General features: G+C 40.6%; 1 protein-coding gene across 3 annotated transcripts in view; it reads right to left on the reverse strand.

Annotated features, from left to right (window-relative positions):
• Positions 1 to 26,485, reverse strand: part of tmod2 (tropomodulin 2) — a 52,158-nt gene extending 25,673 nt beyond the window's left edge. Inside the window, exons 1-2 of one of the 3 annotated variants that reach the window (XM_052040603.1) lie at positions 26,273 to 26,485; positions 2,961 to 3,157 (exon numbers count right to left, since the gene is read on the reverse strand). In XM_052040603.1, coding sequence (XP_051896563.1) covers positions 2,961 to 3,086 — 126 coding nt within the window. In that variant the 5' untranslated portion in view covers positions 3,087 to 3,157; positions 26,273 to 26,485. Of the gene's footprint in view, positions 1 to 2,960; positions 3,158 to 21,814; positions 21,954 to 26,272 lie in introns of those variants that run through there. The other 2 variants (XM_052040601.1, XM_052040602.1) reach the window with 2 other exon arrangements.
• Positions 26,486 to 27,580: the final 1,095 nt, after the last annotated feature.

Consider the following 27,580-nt stretch of genomic DNA (forward strand, 5'->3'; position numbering starts at 1 on the left):
AAGCAAAGTAAGATAAACATTGAGACAGAAGGGTTGAAGTTTACTTTAATGCAAATATTATTAAGAGCTAGGGAGATGAACAGTGCATGGATCAATACAAATATCTATGATATTGTGGCCATTACAGACTTGATTGAGAGGGGGACAAGGACAGGCTACTTAATGTTTCAGGGTTTCAATGTTTTAGAAGAGAGAGGGAGATAAAAAGAGGGTGAGGAGTTGCACTACTAATTAAGGACAACATCACAGCTGCACTCAGCAGGGCCACAATGGATGGCTCATCCGCTGAGTCTATATAGGTAGAACTCAAAAATAAGAAAGGTACAATCACTCTGACAGGATTATACTATAGACTCCACCACACCCCACATTGCCACCAGGACACTGAGGAACAGATACACAGGCAGATTAGAGAAAGGTGCAAAAACAAGGCTGCTGTAGTGAGCTACTCCAACTTCCCCAATATAGATTGGAATGTCCTTAGTGCAAAAGGGTTAGATGGGGTAAAATTTGTTAGATACATCCAAGAAAGTTTCTTGAAGCAGTATGTGGATAGTCCAACTAGAGGAGTGGCCATACTGGACCTTGTGTTGGGAAACTGACTTTGTGGGGGAAACATTTAGCAAACAGTGATCACAACTCTTCAAGTTTTAAAATAGCTATGAATAAGGACAAGTATGGACCTTGCTGGAAAGTATTAATTTGGGAGAGGGCAAATTATAAGAGTATCAGGCAGGAGCTAGGGAGAGTTCATTGGGAACAGCCGTTTTTTGACAAGCCCACACTTGACATGTGGAGGGTGTTTAAAGACCAACTGCACAGGACCAATATGTTCAAGTAAGTAGTACAAGGATGGCGAGAGAAGTTATGAATTTAGTCAAGAGAAGCATATACAAGGTTTAAGAAGCTAAAAATCGAACTGGGACCTTGAGGAATAAAGCCAGAGAAGAACTCAAGGGAATTAGGAGAGCCAGGAGGGGCCATGAAAGTCCTTGGCAAATAGGATTAAAGAGAATCCCTAGGCATTCTATATATAGACATGAAGAGCAAGAGGATATCCAGGGAGAGGGTAGGACCACTCTAGGATAAAGGAGGGAACATGTGCTTGGAGACAGAGGACGTGGATGAGGTCCTAAAATGAGTACTTTGTGTTGGTACTCACCAATGAAAAGGACATGGAGGATAGTGCGATCAGTGTGGAGCATGCTAATATGCTAGGGCAGTTTGAGGTAGGTGGTGGTTTTGGGTCTCTAGAAGAATGTCAAGGTGGATTAGTCCCCAGGACCTGATGGAATAAACCCTATGTTATTGAGATAGGCAATAGATCTTTGTGTCCTCTCTAGACATGGGCGAGGTCCTAGAGGATTGGCAAATAGCTATGGTTGTTCCTTTGTTCAAGAAATAGGGATAATCCTGGAAATTATAGACTGGTGAGTCTCATTTCAGTGTTAAGGAAGCTACTGGAGAGGACTCTTAGGGATAGCAGTTCTGAGCACTTGGAAAACAATGGCCTAATTAGGGACCGTCAGCATGGCTTTGTGCAGAGCAGGTCATGTTTTACTAATCTGATTGAGTTATGAGGAGGTGAAGGTAGAGCTGTGGACATTGTCTACATAAATTTTAGTAAGGTATTTGATAAGGTCCCTCATGGTGGGCTCATCCAGAAGATTAAGATGCATGGGATTCAGAGAGTTGGCTGTTCAGATTCAGAATTGGTTTCCCACAGAAGACAGTGATTAGTTTAATTAGACATCATTAGCTTAATTAGTTCAGCACAACATTGTGGGCTGATGAGCCCATTCCTATGTAATACTACTCTATGTTCTATGACAATAGATCAGTCTCCATATAATCAGACTTGAAAAAGCTAGATTTCTGACAACAATCAGAATATACACATGTACATGTGTACACATACACGTTGCACATACGTTTTGAGCAAAAAATTTGATCGAGGTTGGCAAGGTAAAAAGCCTAAAATGCATTACACATTTTCATTTGGCCCACAATCAATTGAGCTCTGTTCATTAATTGTTTACCTAATAATTGGTTATCCACCATTTATCTATCATCTTTACACTGAGAAAGACATGTTTTCATGGATTAAGTATTTTAAGGACCATCACATGTCCATGTGCCTTGTACCTCAGGGAACTTCCACATGAAAGCAAATTATTGGCAGGTAAAGTTTTCCTCATTGCAGTTACCCGCAACACAATTTCAAACATTACATTGCTAATTGTATTTACCCTCATGAACAAAGGAAATATTTCTTGCTACAATGAAGCTTGAGTTTACTCATTAAGTTGCCATCACTCCCCAAAACTCCAGCAAGCTTTTCAACATAGTTATGGCCACCTAAACACTTTAGGATGTGTTACATGATACTCTTCCCCCACAACCTTACAGACCCCCTCAATACTGATGAAATTAAGTGGATCAGAGGTACACTGTTCTTTAATAGTGAACATTTTCAGGAAGGAGCAGAGTGGATTTTGAGTAAGTGATCAATTTAAATTCATAAACCATGGACTAAAAGGTTAATTGGAACTCAACTACAACCTACAATATGAAGGGGCACATGTCATGCTACTGAATTTCTTACCACATAATGCTGTGGGAAAATGCCAAAAATAAAAGTCTGGAAACCAGGCAGTTATAGTAGGAGAGTGACAGAATGGGAACAAATTCTAAGCAAATTAATGAAACCTCTTCTGCAGTAACACAAGCCTGTTTTAGCATCACAATGCAAAGCTGCAGACCCTCAGTTCCCAAATTTAAAACTTCATTCAATGGTTTAAATATGGCTTGTATGGAAAATCAAATTCTTTTATAAAGTTAAATATTTCTGATAATTAAACATTACTACTTTTTCTCCCCAAAAAATGTTTTAGCTTCAGTTCTGAAAAGTTAGAAGTCCAAACATGTCCTCTGGAAAATGTCAAAAATTCCAATCTCACCTCTGGATCCAGTTCCTCAAGGGTATTTTCAAGTTGCTTCAATTCTTCTTCACTCAGTTTGCCAAGAAGTTCATCCTCATCAATATCTTTATATTTCTCCAGATCCTTTTTGAACGGCAGAGCCATCTCTTTGGCAGCAATTATATCACTTTATTCTGCTACAATGTATCAATTCAGTCCTTAACCAGATGCAATTTCTGCCAAGAAAATGTGTAGAGATATTTTAAACCAGTGCAAAAGATATTTTAAAACAGTGCAAAGTTTCCCCAGAATTGATAATTTCCCTAGAAGTGAAAGTTTTGCAAAATCCAAGAATACAAGCAGGAGCAAATGGCACTGCCTCCTCGAGCCTATTAAGCCATTTGAAAATATCATGGTTGAAATTTATCATTTGTGCCCTCGATTCCGAGTCCAAAAATTTTACAAGCTCACTCTTGAATGAGCATCCATTGGTATATCAAATTGAGTTCCAAAAATTCACAAATCAAAATGACGAAAATTCTACTCATGTCTGAACCATCTTAAAACTACAACCTCCAGTTTCAGGTTTCCCTGCCAGAGGAAAAGCAAGCTCAGTGGCAACACTGTCAAAGCCCTTAAAAAAGTGTGCATTTAATTGTGATCAACCATTCTCCAGAGAACATAGGCCTTTGAGAAGCCCTTCTATACAAAAGAATAGAGGCATAACTCATCAGTTAAAAGACAAAAATTGCTAACATACGCCAGGCCCTTTACAACTGGTGCAAGACTGCTTTCCTTGCAGTAATGGCTGATGTGTGCCTTTCTAACTGCTTCCTGTATCTGCACACCTTTCATGCCTACAAGAACAAAAACCTTTCCAAATCCCAAATAATCACGAAGAATATTTACATTGTTCCAGCCAAAGTGATTATTTCCACACCTCCATATTATACTCTATTTGTCATCTTCTTTCTCATGTATCACTTTGTGGCTTCCATGTCAACCTTAATAACTTACTTTCCACCAAGTTTTGTATTGTTGACAAACTTAAATGTTACATTCTTACCCAAGATTATGAAATTAGAAAGGCTGTAGTCTAAACACTGACCTTTGCAGCATCCCACTCCGTACACTTGCCATTTTGAAAGTTACCAATTTATTCCCATTTATTAGCATGAATTAGTCAATTGCCCCCAATTTCATGAGCCTGAAAATAGGCAATTACACTCAACTTCATGACCTATTGAGTGAACTGCCAAATCTGTACCCAAGTTTAAAGGAAATGTCAATGCATTTTCATAAGTTGAAGTAAATTTCCCAATAATGAGACCAGTACTGTAACTACTTGGCAGATAACAAAGTTACACAATTTAGATAATATGAAGATATTGACCTCACCCTGGAAGTCATTGGTTCAAGACCTACTCCTGAAATTTGAATATGCAATTTAGGTTGTACTGCAGTTACTTATCCAGACTACTCCACCAGCACCTCCCAACCAATGACCTCCAACAAGAGAAGCAGTAACTGCATGGGAACACCATCACCTGCCATGTCCAGTCACTTATCAGCCTAACAGAAATAAATTACCTTTCATGGGTAGACTCATACTGAAATTCCCTCGATAACAGCGAAGGAGAACCTTCACCAGAAATGCTGCAGTGGTTCACGACTACCCTCCAGGGTATTTTGGAAGGGGCAATGATTTCTGGTCTTGCTAGCAACATTTACATCAAGTAGTACTGCACTGTTCCAGTTGCCATCATCCAATGTGACATTAAACCTGGCCTATTTCTCTCAAGTGAAGAAAGCAGGGTGTCCAAACATTTGGGCTTGGAGGGACATTTGAAGACATACAACAGAAGAACACAGGCCAAAATTCTACTGGACGTCCAAAGCTCAGGTTGATGCCTGCTTTAGCATTAAAGGTTTGACCTTATTTGGGTTGATTCTAGGGACTCTGAACTAGCCACAGCCTCCCACCCTCACCAACCCATCCTGCTGCTAATATCCTCAGCTCCATATGTTTGCTCACCTATAATATTGCCAAGCCTCAAATCGAAACCTTTCCAACCACCCCATACAATTCAGAGAATATCCATCTCCCTTAACAACCACCCCTAACAAAATCCCTACTTCCGACCAATCCCACTACCCACCCTTATCTCAATTTCTTTATAATCTCCATAGTAGTGGCAGATCATGGAGAAAGGCCCTATTTTATCAGGCACCTTACAAAATACCTTTCCCAAAGGTCCTTCAGTAGGCCAATCCAAGAATTGCCACAGACCAAAGCTGTGATGCCACAGTTGTAAAAGATTCACAGTGCGCTTTTTTAAAATGGCATCCTGGACTTTTACCCCTTAATTGATATGACAATCTGATTATCTAGTTGTTAAGACCACTTTCACTGAATCTTACTCTGCACAATATGGTTCTGCTATTTCTGGACATTGTAATTAATTGGTTATAAAACACTTTGGGGCATCCAAATATGAAAGGCTCCATATAATTGAAAGTTAAGCAACAAAATCATCCATGCAAGCCTTATATTAAAAAAAGGACTGTAAAAGGTTCATTTTCCAATGCATCGTTTTATTGAAAGTACTGTTCAGCTATAATTACTTCCAATGTGTTCATATTAGAATAAACTGGTTAACTAATCTTCCCATGCAAAAAAGGAAAATTCATGTGCTCCTACATTGTCAAATAGAAAAATCACGCCAACTCTGGTGCTCCAAAACAAAATGCTGCTTTAAATATCCATGAGTGCCAATTTTTATCTTAAATCATTAGTCAGAAATTGAACAACTGCCAGTACCTTAATAGTGACTGCAACAATAAACAGGGAATAGCCTGAAAGTCATTAAATCTTTGTATTGCTCAGCCCCAACATCTGGCATCATATGATAGCCAACTCTCACCTCCCTACCCAACATCTGTCAAACAATTTAACATTACAATAGATAGAAGTCTGTATTATTCCTAGTACACATTGGTGTTCTCTGGGGCAGATTATGTACATCAGAACATTGCTCTTGGGTATTCAGGAAAGTTACATATGACAAAACCTGTAAGACAGTAACAGATGAGTAAGCCACTGACTAGTGGAATGAGTAAAAACATGGCAGGAGCTATTTAACCTGAAGCTGTATGTACACAAATCTCTACTGTAAGGGAGCAGATTTCTTATCAAAAGCAACAAGGATACAGCATTTCAATTAGTTGAAACTGGAGAAGCCAGGGGACTCAGGAGGTTAAGGGAAGACGTGAATGAGACTTCAAACCTGTTTTAAGTGCAAGAATAAACTGCTTTCATTAACAAAGGTCTTTTCATCCAGCCAGACCCAGAACAGGCATGATAGGTGAAACAGTTTATCACAATTCTATAATGGTGTTTATTCAGAGCACGTGAAACACTTAAAAAAAAAACTGACTTTCAGAGCTCTTTGGTGAACCCTTTAATCTAAAATTAGATTGAAACATTCACAATTCAAATACACACAAAAATTCAATTTTAAGCAATAAATCGACATATGTACGTGAAACAACCCAACAGATTAGCCCATAGAAAGACAGAACACCCGAATGCCTTCTGGATCTGACTTGCAGCGATAAGAGAAATTAACAAATGAATAACAAAGCCAAAACGGAAAAGAGGGCTTTGTTCACTAGCTGGCTAACATGGGCTTATATTAGTTTACTATAATTAGATCCGAAAGTTACATAAATCTTTCAATTAATAGTTTTAACATTTACTTCAAAGCTTTTGTTTAGCAAATAGCCAGTCTCCAAAGCAATTTCATACAGTTCATGACGACCTTTAGCAACAAAATCAGACAGCCCTACAGAACATGTGCACCTTCAGCATTTACCTCATTGACCATCTACAAAACTTGTACACATTGAAAAATGCAGCTTCAAGATTGTTGCAGTGCTCTACAGTAAATAGACATGAAGCTTTCAACAAAACCAAATCCCCGACTTAATTATTTTTTGCAATTTACAGATCCACGACAAGCAGCAAAAAGTATCCATCCAGGAAGAACCTAGTGTAGGACACCTTGCTTACTGTTTGTTGGGAATAGAATGCAATTGTCAAAGATAACGGAACCCAACAAGGAATAGTTTCACATGAACAATATAGAGCATCAAATTCAGCTTCCTAGCACTTCAATATTTACACAAACTTAGAAAAAAGTCTGCCCATTTTCATTCTGCAATGTCATTTTAATAAGTAGTCAATAAATGTTTCTTCCAAGCAGCTCCATTTCCCCAAAAAAATGGAAAACCTGGGTATTCATTGCAAACCTGGAAAAGCCTGCATCAGTTTCAGGACAAAACATTTACAATTTATTACCCTTGCTATTGTGCCAACTCATCTGATCACACATTTCAAGTTAGCTCACTTAACAAGATTTTAATATTCATATCAGGCTTGAGGCTGTGTTTACCGTTTTCCTTCACCAAAATTTTGGTAATTTCCCACTTCAATTCACATTTACACACTTTGGGGGAAAAAAGTAAGCTAATTCACATTCTAGTTATACAACTCCAAAGAAGTTTCTGACATGCACTAATTCAATGCCTAATATGAATTATGTACACTTCCTGAACTGATTTGATAATATTCCATCTAACATATAAAATATCAGCACTGAAACACTTTACTTGAACCATGCTCACATCACTATGCACCAGTTTCTCAAATCTAAAATTCAACTGTTTGAAAACTGGCAGATCCCCGGTGTGTTAGTTGCCACAATCTAAAGAGCACATCAGCATTTAGTTCTGAGGGTTTTGGCTTTGAGATTAAGTATTAAATACACAATTACAGAACAGCATTTTTAACCAAACATCTGCTCATAACCCTGCATTAAATTGCTGGTGATGAAATGCATTTGGATAGAGCATATATTACACCGTTTATTTTGAGGAATGGAAAAGTAGTTACTGGCAGAAATGGGCAAAGATTTAAATGGTAGTATTCCTCAGAATTAGTGACCGGCACAACATTTAGGGAAATGACATGGGAAATGCTTGTGCTGCAGATTAGATTTAAATGGGTAGAGTTTAACAGGATGGCACAATCCACCGTGCGTTATTTAAGCAAGAATTTAAATAATCGTACTCAAAAGCCATCTACTTACCCCATTTCTGTTCTCAACTCAAACTGGAGGGAGGGGTTGACAATTGGAAGGAAGATGTAGATCTGTAGGAGGATTGGTTTCTTTTGTGCAAAGACAATCTCACTGCTTCAATATTTTTGGTGATGGGGATGGCTCTCAGTTTCTGTGCATGAGGTTTTAACTATCTTCAACTGGGCTTGCATTTTGGAATTATCATGCAGCCTACAGGTTTTGATACAAGTATGTAGCACAGGGTTTCAAAATATTAAGTACCCTTGATTTAACATACGTGCAGGCGACCCCCACGTTACAGGGGGTGTTGCAGTCCTGGAAAATGTGTTGTACCACCAAGCCATGCCTGCGCATGAGTCAAGAAACACGAGTTGAAACACAGCGTTGAATAGTATTGATTTACTTTATTTTTAAATCCCCCCTCACATTGATTCCATGAGAACAAATTTTATTCCCCATCTCAAATTTTTGGGTTGTGACTTGTGAATTCTGCAAGGGTGAATTTGTGTAACTCGAGGGTTGCCTGCATCTATTTGGTACTTTAAACATAAATATGTCAGCTGGCAAGAGAGAAAGGCTGCATGTTAGATTACTTTGCAGTCTGGCTACAAGCCAATAATCAGAAAGAAACCCAAATGACCACTAACCAGGCATGAAGCAGATGTACAGGGGAATAACGCAACTCCAACTATTTGACAGGATTGTGCCGAGGCCGAGCCAACAATGCATCTGACCTCCTACTACTGGTACCAAATGTGGGGGCAGTTCCTAATCAAGCTGAATGAGGAACCCGACACAGTTTGTATCTAACCCCAATACAAAGCTATACATTGGCCTCGTCTGGCAAATCTAGCGTGAACCCAGTTTAATGGGGTCACTAACCTTCATTAAGGCAGGCAGGTGAAGTGCTTTATTTTGTTTTTCCTGCAAAATCATTACCATGAATTAAAATGTTTTAAATAAATTATCCAAGTTTAATCCTTTTATATTATTTAAATGTTTGTCAATGTTTCTAAATATTGAACATCAGATATTTAGAGATAGTCAAAAAGGCCTCCTTACAGCTCATTCTGGGCATTGGGAGTAGTGTACCACAAGGACTTCAAATACAACATGGTGTGAGGGACTGTGTGAAACATTTTACATTCAGCAAAACAATTCAGATTGATCGCCCAGAAAGGGCACACAAGACATGAAATTTAATGCAGAGAAATATGAAATCATGAAGTCTAGAATCATGCAGTAAGGAAACAGGCCCTTTGGCCCAGAGTTCATGCTGACCATCATGCAGCCGTTTATATAAATCCTACATTAATTACATATTATTCTCTCCATATTCCAATCAATTATCCTCACCAAGCCCGATTCTACATTTCACCTACATACAAAGTCAGTGGTCAATTAACCAACCAAGTGTTACACGTTAGGAAGAACAAGAAGATGGAATGACAACACAAGTTACAAAGCACGATTCTAGAAAGGCAACAGAAGCATAAGGGGGTATGTGCACATAAGTCATTGAAAGCAGCATGCCAAGTTCAAAAAGTGATTAAAACAAAGCGTCCTTTACTTCCAAGCACAATAGCAAAGAGGTCAGGATGAACTTTTAATACAGTCACAGTTAAGAGTACTGCGCCCTGTCCTGAACACCATACTCCAATGTGAAGGCCTTGCAGTACTGATTCCAGGTACAGGGAACTTTGGTTCTATGGACAGACTGAAGAAACTGGAGTTTTTCCTCCTTGGAACAAGAGGTTGCAAAGAAATTTGACAGAGATATTTAAAATCATGTATGGTCTAGATAGAGAGAAACTGTTGTCATTGGTGAAAGGATCTAGAGCAAGACAGCATGATGGTGATTGATAAAGCTAAAAACTGCTTTTCCTTCTGTTGGATTTAAACAAGAAAGTGGATAGGGTTGGAACACATCGGAAGTACTGGAAGCAGATTCATTGGCGATGGTCAAAGGGAACTGGATAAGTACTTGAAAGGGAGAAAAAAAAACGAGGGTACAAGTGGGAAGGCAAGTGGGACTAACTGGGTTGGTCATGGGATACAGCCAGTAGCGAGTTGATGGGCAGAATTGGCTCCTTCCATGCTATAACATTTCAATAATTCTGTCATAGCGGATAGCTCAGATTTCAGCTCTGGGATAGTTTAGCTGAACAGATGTTATAGCTAAAGAAAGCATAGAAATGAAACAAAGGGATTACATGCATCAGATCCCAAGTGGGAGTCTGTTCTCAACTTGAAATATTATCTAAAATCCCACCCTAAATTAAAGTTTTCAGAAAAGGATGTTTGCTTCAAGTTAAACAATGATCTTCCACTTAGCAAAAGTGAAATTTCCAAACACACTTTTGCTTAAATAATCAACTGATGAAATCACTGTCCTTCCCAAACATGTGTTTTCAAGTGGCCAAATTTTCTGATACTACAGGCCAATTATAAAAGGAATTCTCTGAAGAGGGAATATACAACAGATGCCACGTTTGGAAAAGGTTTGAACTCTTCACTTACATGTCATTGCTTTCACAGCTCAGGTTTGAACAATTTCAGTCATAAGTAAATATGATTACATTTTGCAGAAATTTAATGAAAATTTCCCATAACAAAGGCCCACAAATTTAAGGTAATTGAATTGAGAAGGGATTTTTCTCTCCAAAGGGTGAGAGAGTTGATGATGGTGCTGGCAGCCTACAAAGTATTGATGAGCTTGAAGTGTCATGACTGGAAAGCTGTGGACCAAGAGCTGTTACGTGCGATTTAACTCAATAGATTTTGCTTGGCTAGCATAAACATGAGTGAAATGGCATCCCTGTGCTGTAAAATTTTTTATGTACAGGTTTTTTTGCTTTCTAGTGTAAAGTGTTTGGTATCACTATTTCATCACGTTCTCAAATTTTCCATATTATTGAAACTAGATTCAGCAGGTTTTGCATGATTCTCAATGAGGCCAGCTGGAGGCTGCTCTTCTCGTGCCTGCTCACTCCCCCATCACAGCTATTTCTGTGATCCTCTCCCACACAGTTTTTGTTCATTTCTGATTTAGGAAAAATTCGGGTTACGAACAGTTCTCAGAACGCAACCCTGGCCATTACCTGGGAACTGCCTGTATATTATCTAGTTTTAACATTTGAGTTAAAAGCAATTTCACTAAAACATTATTATAGTCCTGAAAAGCAGCACACAAATATTGCTGGGCGAAATGACAAGCATCTCAGCAATAAACAGACTGATGGATTAAGCCACGTTAAAATATATATTTTATGTATTGCTAGTTTGTTCTCATATTTCAATATCAGATTTGCTTCAAGTTTTATAGTCTACAATAATCAACTACAAGATCAAGGTACATCACAGAATTTTTGATGAAGTTTTCTTATTGAATAAAATGGACAACCTGGTTTAATACCTAATATTAATCACTTGTTAGGGAGAAGAAGGTAGCATACGTGAGGTATAAGCAGCAAGGTTCAGACAGGGCCCGTGAGGAATATAGGGTAGCGAGGAAGGAACTTAAGAAAGGGCTGAGGAGAGCTAGAAGGGGACATGAAAAGGCTTTGGCTAGTAGGGTTAAGGAAAATCCCAAGGCCTTTTTCAAGTACGTGAAGGGTAGGAGGATGGCTAGGGTGAAGGTAGGTCCGATTAAGGACAAAGGTGGGAGAATTTGCCTGGAGGCAGCGGAAGTGGGAGAAGTTCTGAATGAGTACTTCTCTTCGGTATTCACCAGGGAGAGGGGTCTTGATGATGTGGAAGGGAGTGCTGGTAGGGGTAATGTTCTCGAGGTTGTTGATATCAAGAGAGAGGATGTGTTGAAGTTGTTAAATAATATTAAGACAGATAAATCTCCGAGGCCTGACGGGATTTTCCCCAGGCTGCTTCGAGAGGCTAGGGAGGAGATTGCTGAACCGCTGGTAAGGATCTTTGAGTCCTCATTGTCTACGGGGGTGGTGCCGGAGGATTGGAGGGTTGCGAATGTGGTCCCCTTGTTCAAAAAAGGTAATAGGGATAGGCCAGGGAATTATAGACCGGTGAGTCTCACGTCTGTGGTGGGTAAGCTGTTAGAAAGGATTCTAAGGGATAGGATTTATGAGCACCTTGAGAATCATGGACAGATTAGGGACAGCCAGCATGGCTTTGTGAAGGGAAGATCTTGCCTCACCAGCCTGATAGAGTTCTTTGAGGAAGTGACCAGGAAGATTGATGAGAGCAGTGTGGTGGATGTGGTTTACATGGATTTTAGTAAGGCATTTGATAAGGTTCCTCATGGTAGGCTTCTTCAGAAGGTCAGAGGCCGAGGGATCCAAGGAAGCTTGGCTGTGTGGATTAGGAATTGGCTTGCATGTAGAAAGCAGAGGGTTGTGGTGGAAGGAGTGCCCTCGGATTGGAAGGCAGTGACTAGTGGTGTCCCGCAGGGATCGGTTCTGGGACCTCTACTTTTTGTGATATTTATAGATGACTTAGAAGAGGGGGTGGAGGGCTGGGTTAGTAAGTTTGCGGACGACACTAAGATAGGCGGTGTTGTGGATAGTGTGGAGGGCTGTCGGAGCTTACAGAGGGATATTGATAGGACGCAGAGCTGGGCTGACAAGTGGCAGATGGAGTTCAATCCGGAGAAGTGTGAGGTGGTACACTTTGGAAGGACAAACTCCAGGGCAGAGTACAGGGTAAACGGCAAGGTACTTGGCAGTGTGGAGGAGCAGAGGGATCTGGGGGTTCATATTCACAGTTCATTGAAAGTTGCCTCACAGGTGGAAAGAGCTGTTAAGAAGGCCAATGGGATGTTGGCTTTCATAAATCGCGGGACTGAGTTTAAGAGCCGCGAGGTTATGATGCAGCTTTACAAAACTCTAGTTAGGCCACACTTAGAGTACTGTGTTCAGTTCTGGTCGCCTCATTATAGGAAGAATGTGGAGGCATTGGAGAGGGTGCAGAGGAGATTTACCAGGATGCTGCCTGGATTGGACAGTATTGAATATGAGGAGAGGCTTAAGGTGCTAGGGCTTTATTCACTGGAAAGGAGGATGAGAGGAGACATGATAGAGGTATACAAAATATTGAGAGGAATAGATAGAGTAGACAGTCAGTGCCTCCTTCCCAGGGCACCAATGCTCAAGACGAGAGGTCATGGCTTTAAGGTTATGAGTGGGAGGTTCAGGGGAGATGTCAGAGGGAGGTTTTTCACCCAAAGAGTGGTTGGTGCATGGAATGCACTGCCTGGGGTGGTGGTGGAGGCAGATACATTGAACAGGTTCAAGAGCTTGTTGGATAGGCATATGGAGGAACGTGAGCTAGAGGGATATGCGGGAGGAAGGGGTTAGGTAGTGTGAGGGTGGTCTGATGGACGGCACAACACGGTGGGCCGAAGGGCCTGTTTTGTGCTGTATGGTTCTATGGTTCTATAGTAAAGTTATATTCCCAATTTGGAATGCATACAAGTGGTAGTTAGATGATCAACACATCACGATACTCCAGAGATGACTCACATTGTTACTTTAATGTGAAACCTTTTCCATATATTACACCAGTTAGTAAAGTATGCATTACACAGATCAAACCACACAACTTTCATCTTTCAGTAAAAGGAAAGGTTAGCCTAATGAATGCAAATTACAGTACCTTCCAAAATACATACAGAACATTTAATGAGCAGGTTAAATGGCAGGATGATGTTGCACAAACATCAGATGTACTCCAATTAGTTTTAATGCACATCTGCAAAACTTGATATTCTATTTGAAAGGAAATTGGATAAACTTGTTAATTCTATAGCTGGCAGAAATCTTTTGCTATGTTCTCGGTTCTAAGTTAGCCACTGTAGAAAGTTCAACTTCAACGAGCTTGACTGGGGAATCACAGCTCCAACAGTTTCAATTATGACCTCCGGTACTTCCTGTGCGGAATTTGCAGGCTTTCCCCGTAAGAGTGAGTGCTCCGGTTCCCCGCCCCCCCCCCCCACCATCACAAAGATATGCTGACTGGTAGGTTAATTGGTTATTGTAAAATTATCTCTAGTGTAGATAAGAATCAGGGAGGCAGCAGAAAGAATGGTTGTAAAGAAATAAGTGGGGAATGGAATTTATGAGACTGTTCTGAGAGCTGGCAGAGACTTGACGGGCCAAATGGCCCATGTTATAAGAAAATATGGTTATGAAAATTGATCAAACTTTACAGAAAGTTCACGGCAAGAATCAATGCATTTAATCAAAAATATCCTATTTTTGAAAGTATTAAGCAGTGTTACATTTATGGGAATTATGCTGTATACCTTGGTTTGAGACGTGCCATCGAGAAAGAACAAATAACAGTCACTTAGGCTGCCACTGTAGTTTCTGATCAACTGAGAATGGAATACTATATTTGCAGCCCAATGCTGGTTAAATGGGATAATTAAAATACTGACCGTCCCAGCAAGGCCAAAAATTAAAAACAATGCTTAATGTCAGAGAAGCTATAAACATTCTTTCATTTGCAATAATGGACACCTAAATAACAGTGCTTATGTTATATCAAAGTTAGACCCCTCTCCCACCCCCCACACACATTCTTCTCAACAAACTGCAAGGTATAACTGGGAATTGCATAAAATACAGGGATTGGTTGCAATTCTATTTAAAAATGCATCCAAAAGTCTGTCTCAGTTACTGCAGGGGAAAAAAAAATCAGTTTAAGTGTGAAACAGTACATAACTTCATAACTTTTTCCCCAGGCAAACTTGATTCAGACCTTAAGCAAATGTGTTTCAAATACGTCAAGACATTAGGTCAGGACCCAAGACTTCGCCAAATTGCAAACTTTTAATAGTCCTGTGAACCTAACCAGCCTTGTGCATCACTCCACCTAACGTGAACAAAATGCAAGCAAATGTACACATTGTTGATTTTAGGAATAAAGAGTTTAAAAGTCTCCAAAAACAGGCATTTTAAATTGATAATTCTGCCATGATTTGAGTTTCTCTTTTACTGGGTTCAATGCACACAGCTGCAGCCACTCCCTACACTATTGTACATGGTTGAATGCCAAATTAAAAAAAAGACAAATCACATAAGTGCAATGCAAATTTTTATCCTAATAGGTCAGATTAATTTGTAAATTCCTCTCATGGTTAAAAATGCTGCACATTGTTAGGAATGAAGTCTACCTCTTCCAAACTGATCATGGTTGTTTAAACAGGAGTTAGTAATGACACTACCAAGTCAGGTCAGAACCAGGCAAGACTAGAATATAGAACTGACATTTAGTTACTGCAGACGGACACCCTTGGAACAGCATTCTTGTGCTGCTATTTTGTTCATTATTTATCAAGTTACTCATTCTAAAAAGCATGTGGACAATGTTACCAGTAACTTAATGTTATCTACTAGACTACAACAGTAACTGTTAGGCTAGAGCATCAAAAAGGCATTATTAATATTTCTGATTGGTAGATTTCTTATTTTGTCAACATCAACCAGGACAAAAGCTGAAGTCATATAACCTGTAAACATGGTGAATAACAAAGCAGTATCAGCCCCAACTTCCTAACCTTTTGCAATTATAATCTGGCTACTTGACCCATGTCTGACAGAACCCAACTATGTGTGTATGTTTTACTATAACAACTGGGTTCTGGTTGGGTGGGTGGAGCCAGGCTGAGATGAGTAACCTAGCTGAGTAATTTATCTCAGTCAGGGTAATTTCCTTACATATTACTGCATGTTGTCCTCAGTTCTTGATCAACAGCAAGATACATGCAACAAATCAAGTCACCTTTCCTGCTTCTAGGATGGATTTAAGATATGGTAAAAATTAAGTACTCAGGCTCAAGTTGTGTCCAGATTCATTGTGACCAGGTCAGGTTTTAATTTCATATCCACACAGACCTCTACTTGTAATTTCTCTCCTGTAGTATCCAATATTATTGCCAAGGCACAATCCTATTTGATTAGACAGTCCTAAAAGATAACTATTCATGCAAACCATATTTATGATGGTTGATACCATTTACACTTTCCCCAAAAAGGCTCTCAGACATGAAGACATATTATGAGAATCACAGAATAATGGTTTAGTGCAGAAAAGTGACACAGCAGTAAAGGATCAGCTACCTTAAATTTCTTATTCCAAATCGACATTTTGATGTGCAAGCATGGAAAGTGAACGGCAATAAGCTACTTGACTGGAGGTGGAAAGAAAAGTGAAATCCTCAACTGATATCCAAATATGCATTCTTTGTAAAGAATCACTGTTTAATAGACAGAAACAGAAAATAGGACTGGTTTCTTTTCACTCAAAGTTACTTCAATAGATTGAAGATCAAATATTTGATCTTGGTCCTTTGCAATGAGCTAATTGCAAAAACTGAAGTGGCAAAATTACCCATTGTGGCAGCCATGGCCCAGTACCTGATCCCGAGCTCTCCTTTTGGCTTGGACACAAGTCCCACTCAAGAGCCTTGAATTGCCTCTAGACTGAGTGAAATGTAGTACTCAAAGTGCTGCACTGGATGTACCATTTGTCAGATGAGATATTAAACTTGGGCCTCATCTGTTCACTCAGATGCAAGTTTAAGACAAAAATACTTGAAATTATCTTAGAGACTAGAGTTCTCCCTGGACCTTGACGAATATTTATAGCTCAAATAAGTGAAAAAGAATCCTTGTAGTTTATTTGCTACTTATGAGATATTGCTGTACACAAACTGGATGTCCCACTGCAACTGTGACTGCATTTCAAAAGCACTCCATAGGTTATGTAGCATTTTCGGCCTTTGCAAAATGTGCCATATAAATATCTGTCCCTCCTTTAATATCACAGCTTCCCAGAATTGTTTTAACTGGCATTTTAGCCAATTAAGAACAATTCCAGGATTCATCCAATTAGGTGCCAGTTAAAAGAGTCAAGCATCTGGAAATACATTAAAGTGCTATTCTAAAATGTAATCATTGAAAAGAACCTGCAATGAATAATTCAACCACAAATAAACACTTCGACACCTTTCTATTCTATGATACTGCAAACTGGCCACGAATCTTGCTACAGAAACGTGCTTAAAGTTGTCAGAAATGTTTAAGTGGGAGATAGCCAATTTTAGAACAGATGTAAAGTCGTATCAAAATCTAGCTATTGCTGCCTTACTGCAAAATAGTGATTAAATGATTTATCCATCATTTTGAATTGATTTGTTACTAGTACAAAATTTGTCTAAAGGGGCCATATTCCCCAAAGAAAATCACACCAAGAATAAACATACATTTTGCCACTATACACTATGCTAAAATTTCCCAAGTTGTTTTCTTATGATACAATACCAAGAAGAACTATTAAACAAAGCTTGTCAACACAAACAATTTGAAATTAAAAATTTGCCACCTTATGATTTGCTACATTCATAAAACTGCAATTATCAACTAAAACAAATTAAAAACATTTCCAGGAAAACAGAACTACCATTCTTAGCATTTACATTTGAAAACATTAATGAATACTAACAACAAAATTATCAACCACTGCTCTGCAAACAATTAAGGCCAAGTAAATAACTTGATACAGTGTACCGCCAGGTTATGGCAGTTTGGTAACAGAAATTCATCCTTACAGAATTCACAAATCACTGCAAAAAAAATATACAGAATAAAAATACACTCTTAGGGAAGTTGTGCAAGGGAATAAAAACAACAAAATATGAAAGAAACAAATTTTGTCAATTTTTGCCAAGGGCTTGCATTACAAAAAAAATTGCGATACGGACAGTATTCTAAGAACGCAATCCTTTTCTAACTGTTCCCAGATCAGAGCTCATTGATAAAACTTCAAATTCACACAAGTATTTTCATAAATCTAGTTAGAAATTTGATTCTTTCGCTTTAAAATTAATGCCTCAACAAGGAAACAGTTATTTATATTTGTGACCATTAAAATAACAAAATATTCAACCTGCAATTCAGCAATGCTCTCACAATTGCATTGCCTTGAGTAATAAATAACATTCCCTGTTCAAAAAGATTCATCCAGATGACATCAAATTCACATACAAGATTCTCAAGATGAAGAGGCTACCAAGCATGGTAAAACTGATACCACCAACTTCTAAACCACAATTGTATTATTTGCCAATAAGGGAAACTGCAGATACTGGAAATCCAGAACAAAAAACAGAAAATGTTGAAAACATTTGTGGGCAGCATCTATGAATAGATAAACAGGGTTAACATTTCAGGTTGAAACAGCTTCACCAGAACAGGGAAAGATAAGTCAGTTACAAGTTCCAGAGAAGGTGGGGGAGGGATGGAAAAGACAAAGGGAATATCTGTGATTGGTTAAGGTTAGGAGTGCTGTGGATACAAGTTGTTGATGGGAGCAGTTGGAGGAAAATAAAAGTTGACAGGAATGTGGGGAGAATAAATTACAGGGAAACTAATGGGAACATGAGAATGATCAGAGCCAGTATACACTCAATGGCCCTCCTCCTAAGTTGTAAGGGAATATGGAATAATTAATGGCTTATCTCAGCAGACTTAGAATGAAGACAAATTTCTGAAGGCAACCAATTTTGAGGTTTTCCCACTGTCACTTAAAACGAAAGACAAAGGCTTTGGTGAGGTCACAAACAGTCACGCAGTGATTGTTGCCATTCCATATATTCAATGCAGTAAAAAATTATGTCCACTTCATCTTTAGTAGATGGAATTCATGCTGAAACTCAGGGAATGGTCTGGCCAAATGAGAGTCTGTTGAGGTCCCCCTGCGAAGATTGCCCTTTGGTAGGCAGATAATGACACAATCCGATTTGCCTCCAAGGTGGTCACATTACGTCAATGGGTCCCCGACATGTCATCTTCTCAGCTGAGCAAGGTAAACAGGAATTGTCTCAAGTTACTCTCCACCAAGCTTTAGAGTTTCAGCAGGAATACCATCTGCTCTAGAGCCCTCCTTGTTTCTCATAATGTCTTTTCAACCTCAAGCCATCTCACAGCACATCTACAATCTCAGGGTAATGCTGAGAATGCAGATGTGCTGTGAGAGATGGCTTCGAGGCGTGTATCAAAGTCTCAGGTGAGGAGATTCTTTGAAAAACTCCATCCAGCAGACACCGAGCATCTTTCTGCGCTCAATAAGCTCCCTTGTTCCTGGCTCTCAGCAGGGGAGGCCTTCGGTATTTGGATCCCAGATAGTCTTAACAGTGTAGTTGTAAGTTAGTTCCTGGATCTCCTGCACTCTTTCCACCCACCATCTGTTCTTTAGGTCATAAGTTTGTAATTTTGGACCTCTGCCTTCAGACTCCTATAAAGCTATTTTTCTCCCCTTGAGACATGCAGTTTTCAAGAATGCCTTGTGTTTGTGCTCAATTAGCTCACAGATCTCCTGGTCATTCTCAAACCAATACACATTTTCTGACAGAGAAGTCAAGAATCTTTTCACTGGTGCAAATTATGATGGATTTTAGAGCAGTTCAAGCATTTGGGAGTTGTCAAATTGTCTGCCAGGTGCTAACTGAGAAGAGCTTGCTTTGCAGGGTCCTTGAAACCTTCATTGATTTTCTTGCTTTTTTCCTGCAATGCTTTTGTTGCTGCTGGTGTTGTCTGATGTAAATAACAGAACAATTAGGCAGTGGTCAGTCCAGTCGTCATCAGCACCTGTCATGGCACTAGTGATGCATGCATCCTTGGGATCTCACTTGGATAACAACAAAGGTTGACAAGTGCCAGTGCCTAGATTGACTATTTTGCCATGAGGTCTTGCACTTGTCTCTGACAAAACAGGGTGAAGGATACAACAAGGATTCTGTCAGGAGGATAACTTCACTAGATATCAAACTAGCTCATACTTGACAGGAAAACCCAACCCATTACAATTCTTTCTGCATTGCCCTTTTAGCTGGTATACTTACTACCTTGTTCTTTGATGTGTCTGTCTTCTGCCAGTAATGTCTCACTCAGGACAGCAACATTAATATCAAAACGCCCAAGTTCCTAAGCTCTGGGACCAATATGATATTCAGGTCTGTCACTGCTCTAATTTCCATCCAGGTCCTAACATTCCAAGTGCTGAACTTCATTTTAATGAGAAGGTAGCACATATTCACAAGTCCTTTTAATGCAAGGTGGCTGTTGCACACCAGCTAGCTCTTAATCGTAAGAGTGAGATCTGAGTCTGCAACTGGACACCAGGCTGTGCTGCATCAATATCAAGCGCACATGTGGAGATGGACACAGACACACACACCCCTTTCCTCAAGTATCCACTCCTCCTTCAATTTCACTCACCCACAACTGGAAGCCCCCTTCTCCAGTCCCCCAAGGCCTACGACCCAGCAAGAAATCTTCTCCTTTCCACCCACCCCACCCCCACATTACAACCACCCTGCTGATATTGACAGTATGCAGTACCCTAGTGCTCTGCAGCCAGGTAGCTGAGTTGCAGTGCCTTCTTTAGTTCAAGGGAGGTTGGATTCATCCTGACAAGGAAGGTTAACCTCTGTATAGAATGCAAGGGTAACCACTTATCCAATACCATCTGCAAGGATAACCCCAGCTTCTACATGTCTGCTACTTGAATTCTCTATCCCAGTGACCCCTCCTGGACCTCAAGCCTGAATTACACACATTAGCCTTTCAGGCTCAACAATTTCAGATGATCAGCCATTCCAACCATTAGTCTCCATCCCCAACTCCATTTCCTACCACCTCACACATTTTTCTTGGTAATTCCAGGTTTTGTCTTCCCCATTTCACTCACTACCTCCTACTTTGTAATTCACATGCTCTTTTAGCCAACTCCACCATCACATTTGCCATTCCATCTGTGCCCTCACCCCCTGCAGATATTCTGTGTTCTCACCACCCTCCCCATTTGTGCCTTTAAACATTTTATTTCTAACTTTTCCCCAATTCTGAAATGTCATTGATGCAAAATATTAACTTGCTCTCTCCACAGATGTGCCTTACCTGCTAATTATTCAATAGAATTTTTAAAAAAATCTGTACAAATGACTTCAAATTATTAGGAAATCTACCATGCTTCCAATCTCAATGAGAATTTTGTACTTCACAGAACTGCTAGATACAAACCATAAACTCAAATGTCTTCCATCGTAGACTAACTGAATTGCAGTAGATTGCAAGTTCAAAGAAACAATTCCATCAGTAAATACACTGTTCACAACGTAGGATCTAATATGCACAACTTCAAGAGCTTATATTTTCTTCAGATCAAACCATTATTGGATCTGTACCTTCTTATCAATGAGAGCGAGTTATCTATATAATTCTTTAATCATACTTTCTCCAGAATTTTATTAAACATGAGCAGAGTAATGACATAGCTTACGAAAAAGGATTTTTCTCAGATTGTTCCTCATCAAGTTAAGGACCAATGAAACACTGCAGCTTAAAATTAACAAGTATACAGTTAGATTCTGATAACACATGGTGGTCCATAGCTGATAAGAGATGAGAGGCCTCTATTTGAGCACTTCTGTTTTGATGGCTCAGTTCAAGAACCAAGTGATCAGAGTACCAGAGAGTTTGCTGCTGCTGCTGGCACAATACAAGAAATATGGTGTGGTAAAGTCAGGGGGAAGGCTTATACTCCGAATGGCACTGCTTAAATAATTGCAATTTAGAAGTGAAATGTGAACATTTGAGTCTTCAATGCTAGAGAAGAAAGTCTTGTTTCCTTAAAAAAGAACTAATTTCCCAGTGAAGCTGAGAGTAAATGTTTTAAGTCATGAATGGCCAATAGAACCAGCTGAAATAAACAGTCCCGTACCTGCAAGATGAATCTGCCCCCATCTGCCTGGAAATCACAAGGAAGAACCCACCGGCAGAGCACCAGGAGATCACAATCCACCATCAGGCAGCACCAAGCAGGTGATTCAAGACTCTGCTTTGTTTTTCCTCAGGGTCTGTGTCTGAACCCACCCTTGTGCATGATTGACTACTTGTATTTATAGATGCATCATGAAGCAGATACGACAGGATGACACAGCAACAAAAGATCTCCAGGCAGCAAGTATTCAACAGTCTCAAAAACACCATTAACCACTGATAGGCATTACATCCTTCCTGTCATTACCAAAGTGATAGCTTTTTTTTTCTTGCATTTGAACCAGTAGAAACAAAATTAAAAAACATACAGGATTAAACTCTTATGCTGACATTTCAAAGCTGGCTCAACGAAAGATTTTCTGATGCATGCAATTTTAAAAAAATGTACAGTAACTGTCAGATAAAAATTGAAAGAATTCACAATGATGCTATGGACAAAAGCATGTGCGGAATATTTTTAGATTCATGCTTGGTATCGAGCCCAAGAATACTGACAATTTGTTTAACATCCCTTGGAATACAAAAATAGGCCTACTGAACTCTGAGCATCAAAAACAGCAGGACTCTTCGAAATACTTATGCTACTTTTATGTGCTGACATTTTAAGGTAACAAAACATTAATTTAATGAAAGATGCAGCAACACCAGTATATATTAGTCATTAAGATCACCACAGCCATCAGCTAATGCAAAATTTAGCAATTTCAAACTACCAAAAGTTGAACACAAAGCTGGTTTTACTATAAACCACAATATAAAAAATCCAATCCACAATGCTAAGCATTCTATCAAACAGCTTCCAACCTCACAGGGCTAGCATATTACACCATGAAATAAAAAAAATCATTATGGAGCTACTTTTGCATTTCAACAGAAAAACATCTGATCAATCACCATCAAATGTTAAATTAAGTGCAAGATTTAACCAGTGAGGAACTTGAAAACAGCTCTTTTAATCCCTGGCTGTTAGAAGGGAAACCATGTCAATATACAAGACACTGATATCATGGTACAACTTGTGTGGTTTAATAATTATTATTCCTCACATACCCCACACATTCACATTTGTTGGATCTCAGATTCCATATCCAACCCCTTTCTCAAAGCATAAATTGTCACCAATAGTCCTCCCCCAAATGTTTTGTGCCTGACCTCTCAGGCACAGAAATTGGTATTAGTATATTATTGTCACTTGTACCGAGGTACAGTGAAAAACTTGTCTTGCATACCATTTGTACAGATCAATTCATTACACAATGCATCGAGATAGTACAGAGAGCAGTGAGGTAGTAATCCCAAATTTGAATTATCAGCAATCGTTTAACTTTCTTCCTCAAAGTACATCTTTTCACTTCAAACTCAACACCTTCAATCTTGTCAGCTTCAAAAAACAAACCAACTTGTTCAGAAAAAAGTCTCAACTACATACTCATCCAAAGTCCCCCACAGCTACTGCTCAATCCTTGCCAATGATTTGACATGTGCAGCACCTATAACAAACCAGATTAAGCTAGAGGGATGAATAAACACGAGTTGGAAGTACCAAGAAGATAGCAAAAAAAAGGAATGCAAATGGAAGCTTAGGAAATGCAATTAAATGTAGAATGGTGGAAGGCTCCAGAATGTACAAAGTATCCAGCAGTTCTTTCCAGGATTTTTATTCCTACTTTTAGAACATAGAACAGTACAGCACAATATAGGCCCTTCAGCCCACAATGTTGTGTCGACCTTTAAACCTCGCCTAAAACTATCTAATCCCTTTCTCCCACATATCCCTCTATTTTAAATTCCTCCATATGCTTCTAGTAATCTCTTGAATTTGACCAATGTACCTGCCTCCACCACTGACCCAGGCAGCACATTCCATGCCCCAACCACTCTCTGGGTAAAAAGCCTCCCTCTGATATCTCCCTTGAACTTCCCACCCATTACCTTAAAGCCATGCCCTCTTGTATTGAGCATTGGTGCCCTGGAAAGAGGCGCTGGCTGACTACTATCTATTCCTCTTAATATTTTGTACATCTCTATCATGTCTCCTCTCATCCTCCTCCTCTCCTAAGAGTAAAGCCCTAGCTTCCTTAGTCTCTCCTCATAATGCATACTCTCTAAACCAGGCAGCATCCTGGTAAATCTCCTCTGCACCCTTTCCAACTCTTCCATATCCTTCCTATAATGAGGCGACCAGAACTGGTCTAACCAGAGTTTTATAGAGCTGCATCATTACCTCGCGGCTCTTGAACTCGATCCTCGACTTATGTAAGCTAACATCCCATAAGCTTTCTTAACTACCCTATCCACCCGTGAGGCAACTTTAGGGATCTGTGGATATGGACCCCCAGATCCCTCTGCTCCTCCACACTACCAAGAATCCTGCCATTAACTTTGTACTCTGCCTTGGAGCTTGTCCTTCCAAAGTGTACCACCTCACACTTCTCCAGATTGAACTCCATCTGCCACTTCTCAGCCCAACTCTGCATCCTATCAATGTCCCTCTGCAATCTTCAACAATTCTCCACACTATCCACACCACCACCAACCTTTGTGTCATCTGCAAACTTGCCAACCCACCCTCCTACCCCCTCATCCAAGTCATTAATTAAAAAAACCACGAAAAGCAGAGGTCCCAGAACCAATCCTTTGTGGGACACCGCTAGTCACAGCTCTCCAATCTGAATGCACTCCCTCCACCACAACCCTCTGTTTCTACAGGCAAGCCAATTCTGAATCCACACGGCCAAGCCTCCCTGGATCCCATGCCCTCTGACCTGAAGAAGCCTACCACGTGGAACCTTGTCAAATACCTTACTAAAATCCATGTAGACCACATCTACTGCACTACCATCATCAATCTGTCTGGTCACCTCTTCAAAGAACACTATCAGGCTTGAGAGACATGATCTGCCCTTCACAAAGCCATGCTGGCTGTCCCTGTCAGGCCATATTTCTCCAAATGCCCATAGACCCTAAGAATCCTTTCCAACAGCTTGCCCACCACTGACATAAGGCTCACTGGTCTATAATTCCCTGGACTATCCCATTTATTTCTTTTCATGCCACCCCTCAACTTTTTTAGCAATCTCCACAATCAAGCAACTTTTGTCAGCTGTGGTTCAGTGGCTACACTTTCAACTGAGTCAGAAGGTCCTATCAAACAAAAATAAAAGGCCAACACAACTGCAATACCCAAGGGTGCACCAAAGCAACCATTTTTCAATCAGGATGTTAATTTATAGACCCACTTTCTACATTAAGAGTGACTAGAGTTCTTAAAACAAACTACATTCAGAATATCCCAAAGTTGTCTACCAAGAAGAAAAACAATGGTTTATTACCCTAGTATAATCATCCAACAGCATTCTAATTCCTTATTCTTTTACCCAGCATTTGCAGTTGCACAAAATAAATTTTTGCCCAGTGGTCAGCTCAGATCATTTTCAACCTTTCTTTTCAAAGGCACCTTAAAAGTTCCATTTCCCCTTCCCCAACTTTAAATTTCCTGTTTTGTAAAATGCAACGAGGCAATTTGTTTAAAACCCAAAGCATAAATTGCTCCCTTCCTTCATGAAGATTTACCAGGTAGTATTGCATCCAAAAGGCAAATCTGAATCATCAAACATCTGGATTTTCAACACAAAGTCAAGAATTATAATCTCAAAAGTTCAATCTTAAAACGTTTGTAAAATTTCAACCAATAGCCAACAATATGAATTATAGCCTTAAAGCTTATAACCTGAAAGAGGACAAAATGCCTAAACATTAATAAATTGATTTGTAATGCCTGGATAGCTGGGAACAGAAATATACAGTTTCAGTTTTGGAAAAACAAAGTCCCTCCAAATGTTTCCCCCCCCCCCACATATTAATTGTTGCTACCCCAACTTTCTTTTTTGCTTTTGTCTCAACACCCAGCCACAAATCAGGTCCACTGCAGCACCAGTCAGCACTTGGCAGCATTTTTATTCACCGTACCAGCTCTGCCGAAGCACAACGCACCACAGCAAGGGTCAAGGATTAAAAAAAGCGTTTAAATGTCACCATCCACACCCCCGGACTCCGAGGTACAATGAAGCCTCAGCTGGTGACGATAAAAGGCTTTATTGATGGGCGTAAACAGTACATATTTAGGGGCAGCCCACGCCGGTGACCCTACCTACAGCCCTCAAGGCAACGGGAAGGGACAAGGTAGAATGGAGGGAGGGGCGCTCGGTGTTTCATTGGGACGAGCGTGGGGCCTAAGCGGGCGGACCCCACTCGTTCACCCACCCACCCCACCGGCGTTCCCTGACAGCCGCCCCGAGGGGGACCAGGCGGCTCCGGACCCCACCCCCTCTCCCCTCAATGACCAGGTCATACCAGCCTGACGCCGCTGCCCTGGACGGAGCAGCCGAGCGTCACTTACCGGCACGGCTGAGTCGAGCAGCGTCGCCCCAGCAGCTGCCCACAGGTCGCACTCCCTCCCTCCTCCTCGCCCCGCCGCCCTCCAGCAGCCTCGCTCTCGCCCAGGGACCCAAGGGGGCGTGGCCAGCGCCCGAGCTCCTCCTCCCCCGTTTCCAGGCCAATCGCTGACGTCATTCCATTGGCGTCGACCTGCGCCAATCGCTCCCGTCCGCCTATCAAGCCCCGCCTCCGGCCCCTTCCCTTCTCCCCGCCGGCCGGATGGAAACTCACCAATCCCCGGGCAGGTTGTGTGAGAAAGGCGGGATTAGGGAAATAAGGAAGACCGCGCAGGCGCAGTGCTGCTGCCTTTGCGCAAGAGGTTGTTTCATCCCTGCAGAGGGAGCGGCCCTGTACTCAGGGGCGCCCTCTCTAGGTGGCATCAACTCCTGCAACAGAGGCGCTGGCTCCTTGCGAAAGATGTACATCAGTTCCATCCTCCTGCCTCTTCCTCAAATCCCCCACAAAATATCCCTTCATGAATTTATGTAATTTATGAAAAAATATTATTGAAGCTGCTTGTATTGCTCTTCCATGTCATGAAAACTAATTGAAAATGATTCATGAAATTTCCTTGCAATTGGGGAGGTGGTAGAGGAGAGCCTGAAGACCCACACTCAACGATTCAGAAACAGCTTCTTCCTCTCCACCATCAGATTTCTGAATGGTCCATGAACACTACCGCTGCAACAGCCAGGACCTCCCGGTGGCCACCATCCAACTCCACATCCCACTCCTATATTGACATGTCTATCCACGGCCTCCTCTACTGCCATGTTGAGGCCAGATGCAGGTTGGAGGAACACCACCTCAAATTCTGTCTCAACATCAATTTCTCTAACTTCGGTAACCCTACCTCTTCTTTTTTCTCCCCCCCCCCGACTCCTTTGTCTTCCCTTATTCCTATGGCTCCCTTCCCCTGCCTTGATGACCTGCCCATCTCCTCTCCTCCCTCCTCCATCCTTTATTCCATGATCCACTGCCCTCTCCTACAAGATTCCTTCTTCTTCAGCCCTTTGCCTCTTCTACCTATCGCCTCTCAGCTTATTACATCTTTCCCCTCTCACCTGGACTCATCCAGTTCCTGTCCATTTCCCTCCACAGATGCTGCCTGATCCGCTGAGTTTCCCCAGCATTTTGCTTGTTGCTCCAGATTCCAGCATCTGCAGTCTCTTGTGTCTCCTCCACAAAATTATCTTTGTAAATTTCACTGGTGGGGGTATCTGGAACCAGGGGACATGGTTTCAAATAAATGGTTGTGAATTTTTGGAAT

Source organism: Pristis pectinata, chromosome 28 (assembly GCF_009764475.1).
Source record: "Pristis pectinata isolate sPriPec2 chromosome 28, sPriPec2.1.pri, whole genome shotgun sequence".
In the NCBI taxonomy this organism is placed as follows: domain Eukaryota; kingdom Metazoa; phylum Chordata; class Chondrichthyes; order Rhinopristiformes; family Pristidae; genus Pristis; species Pristis pectinata.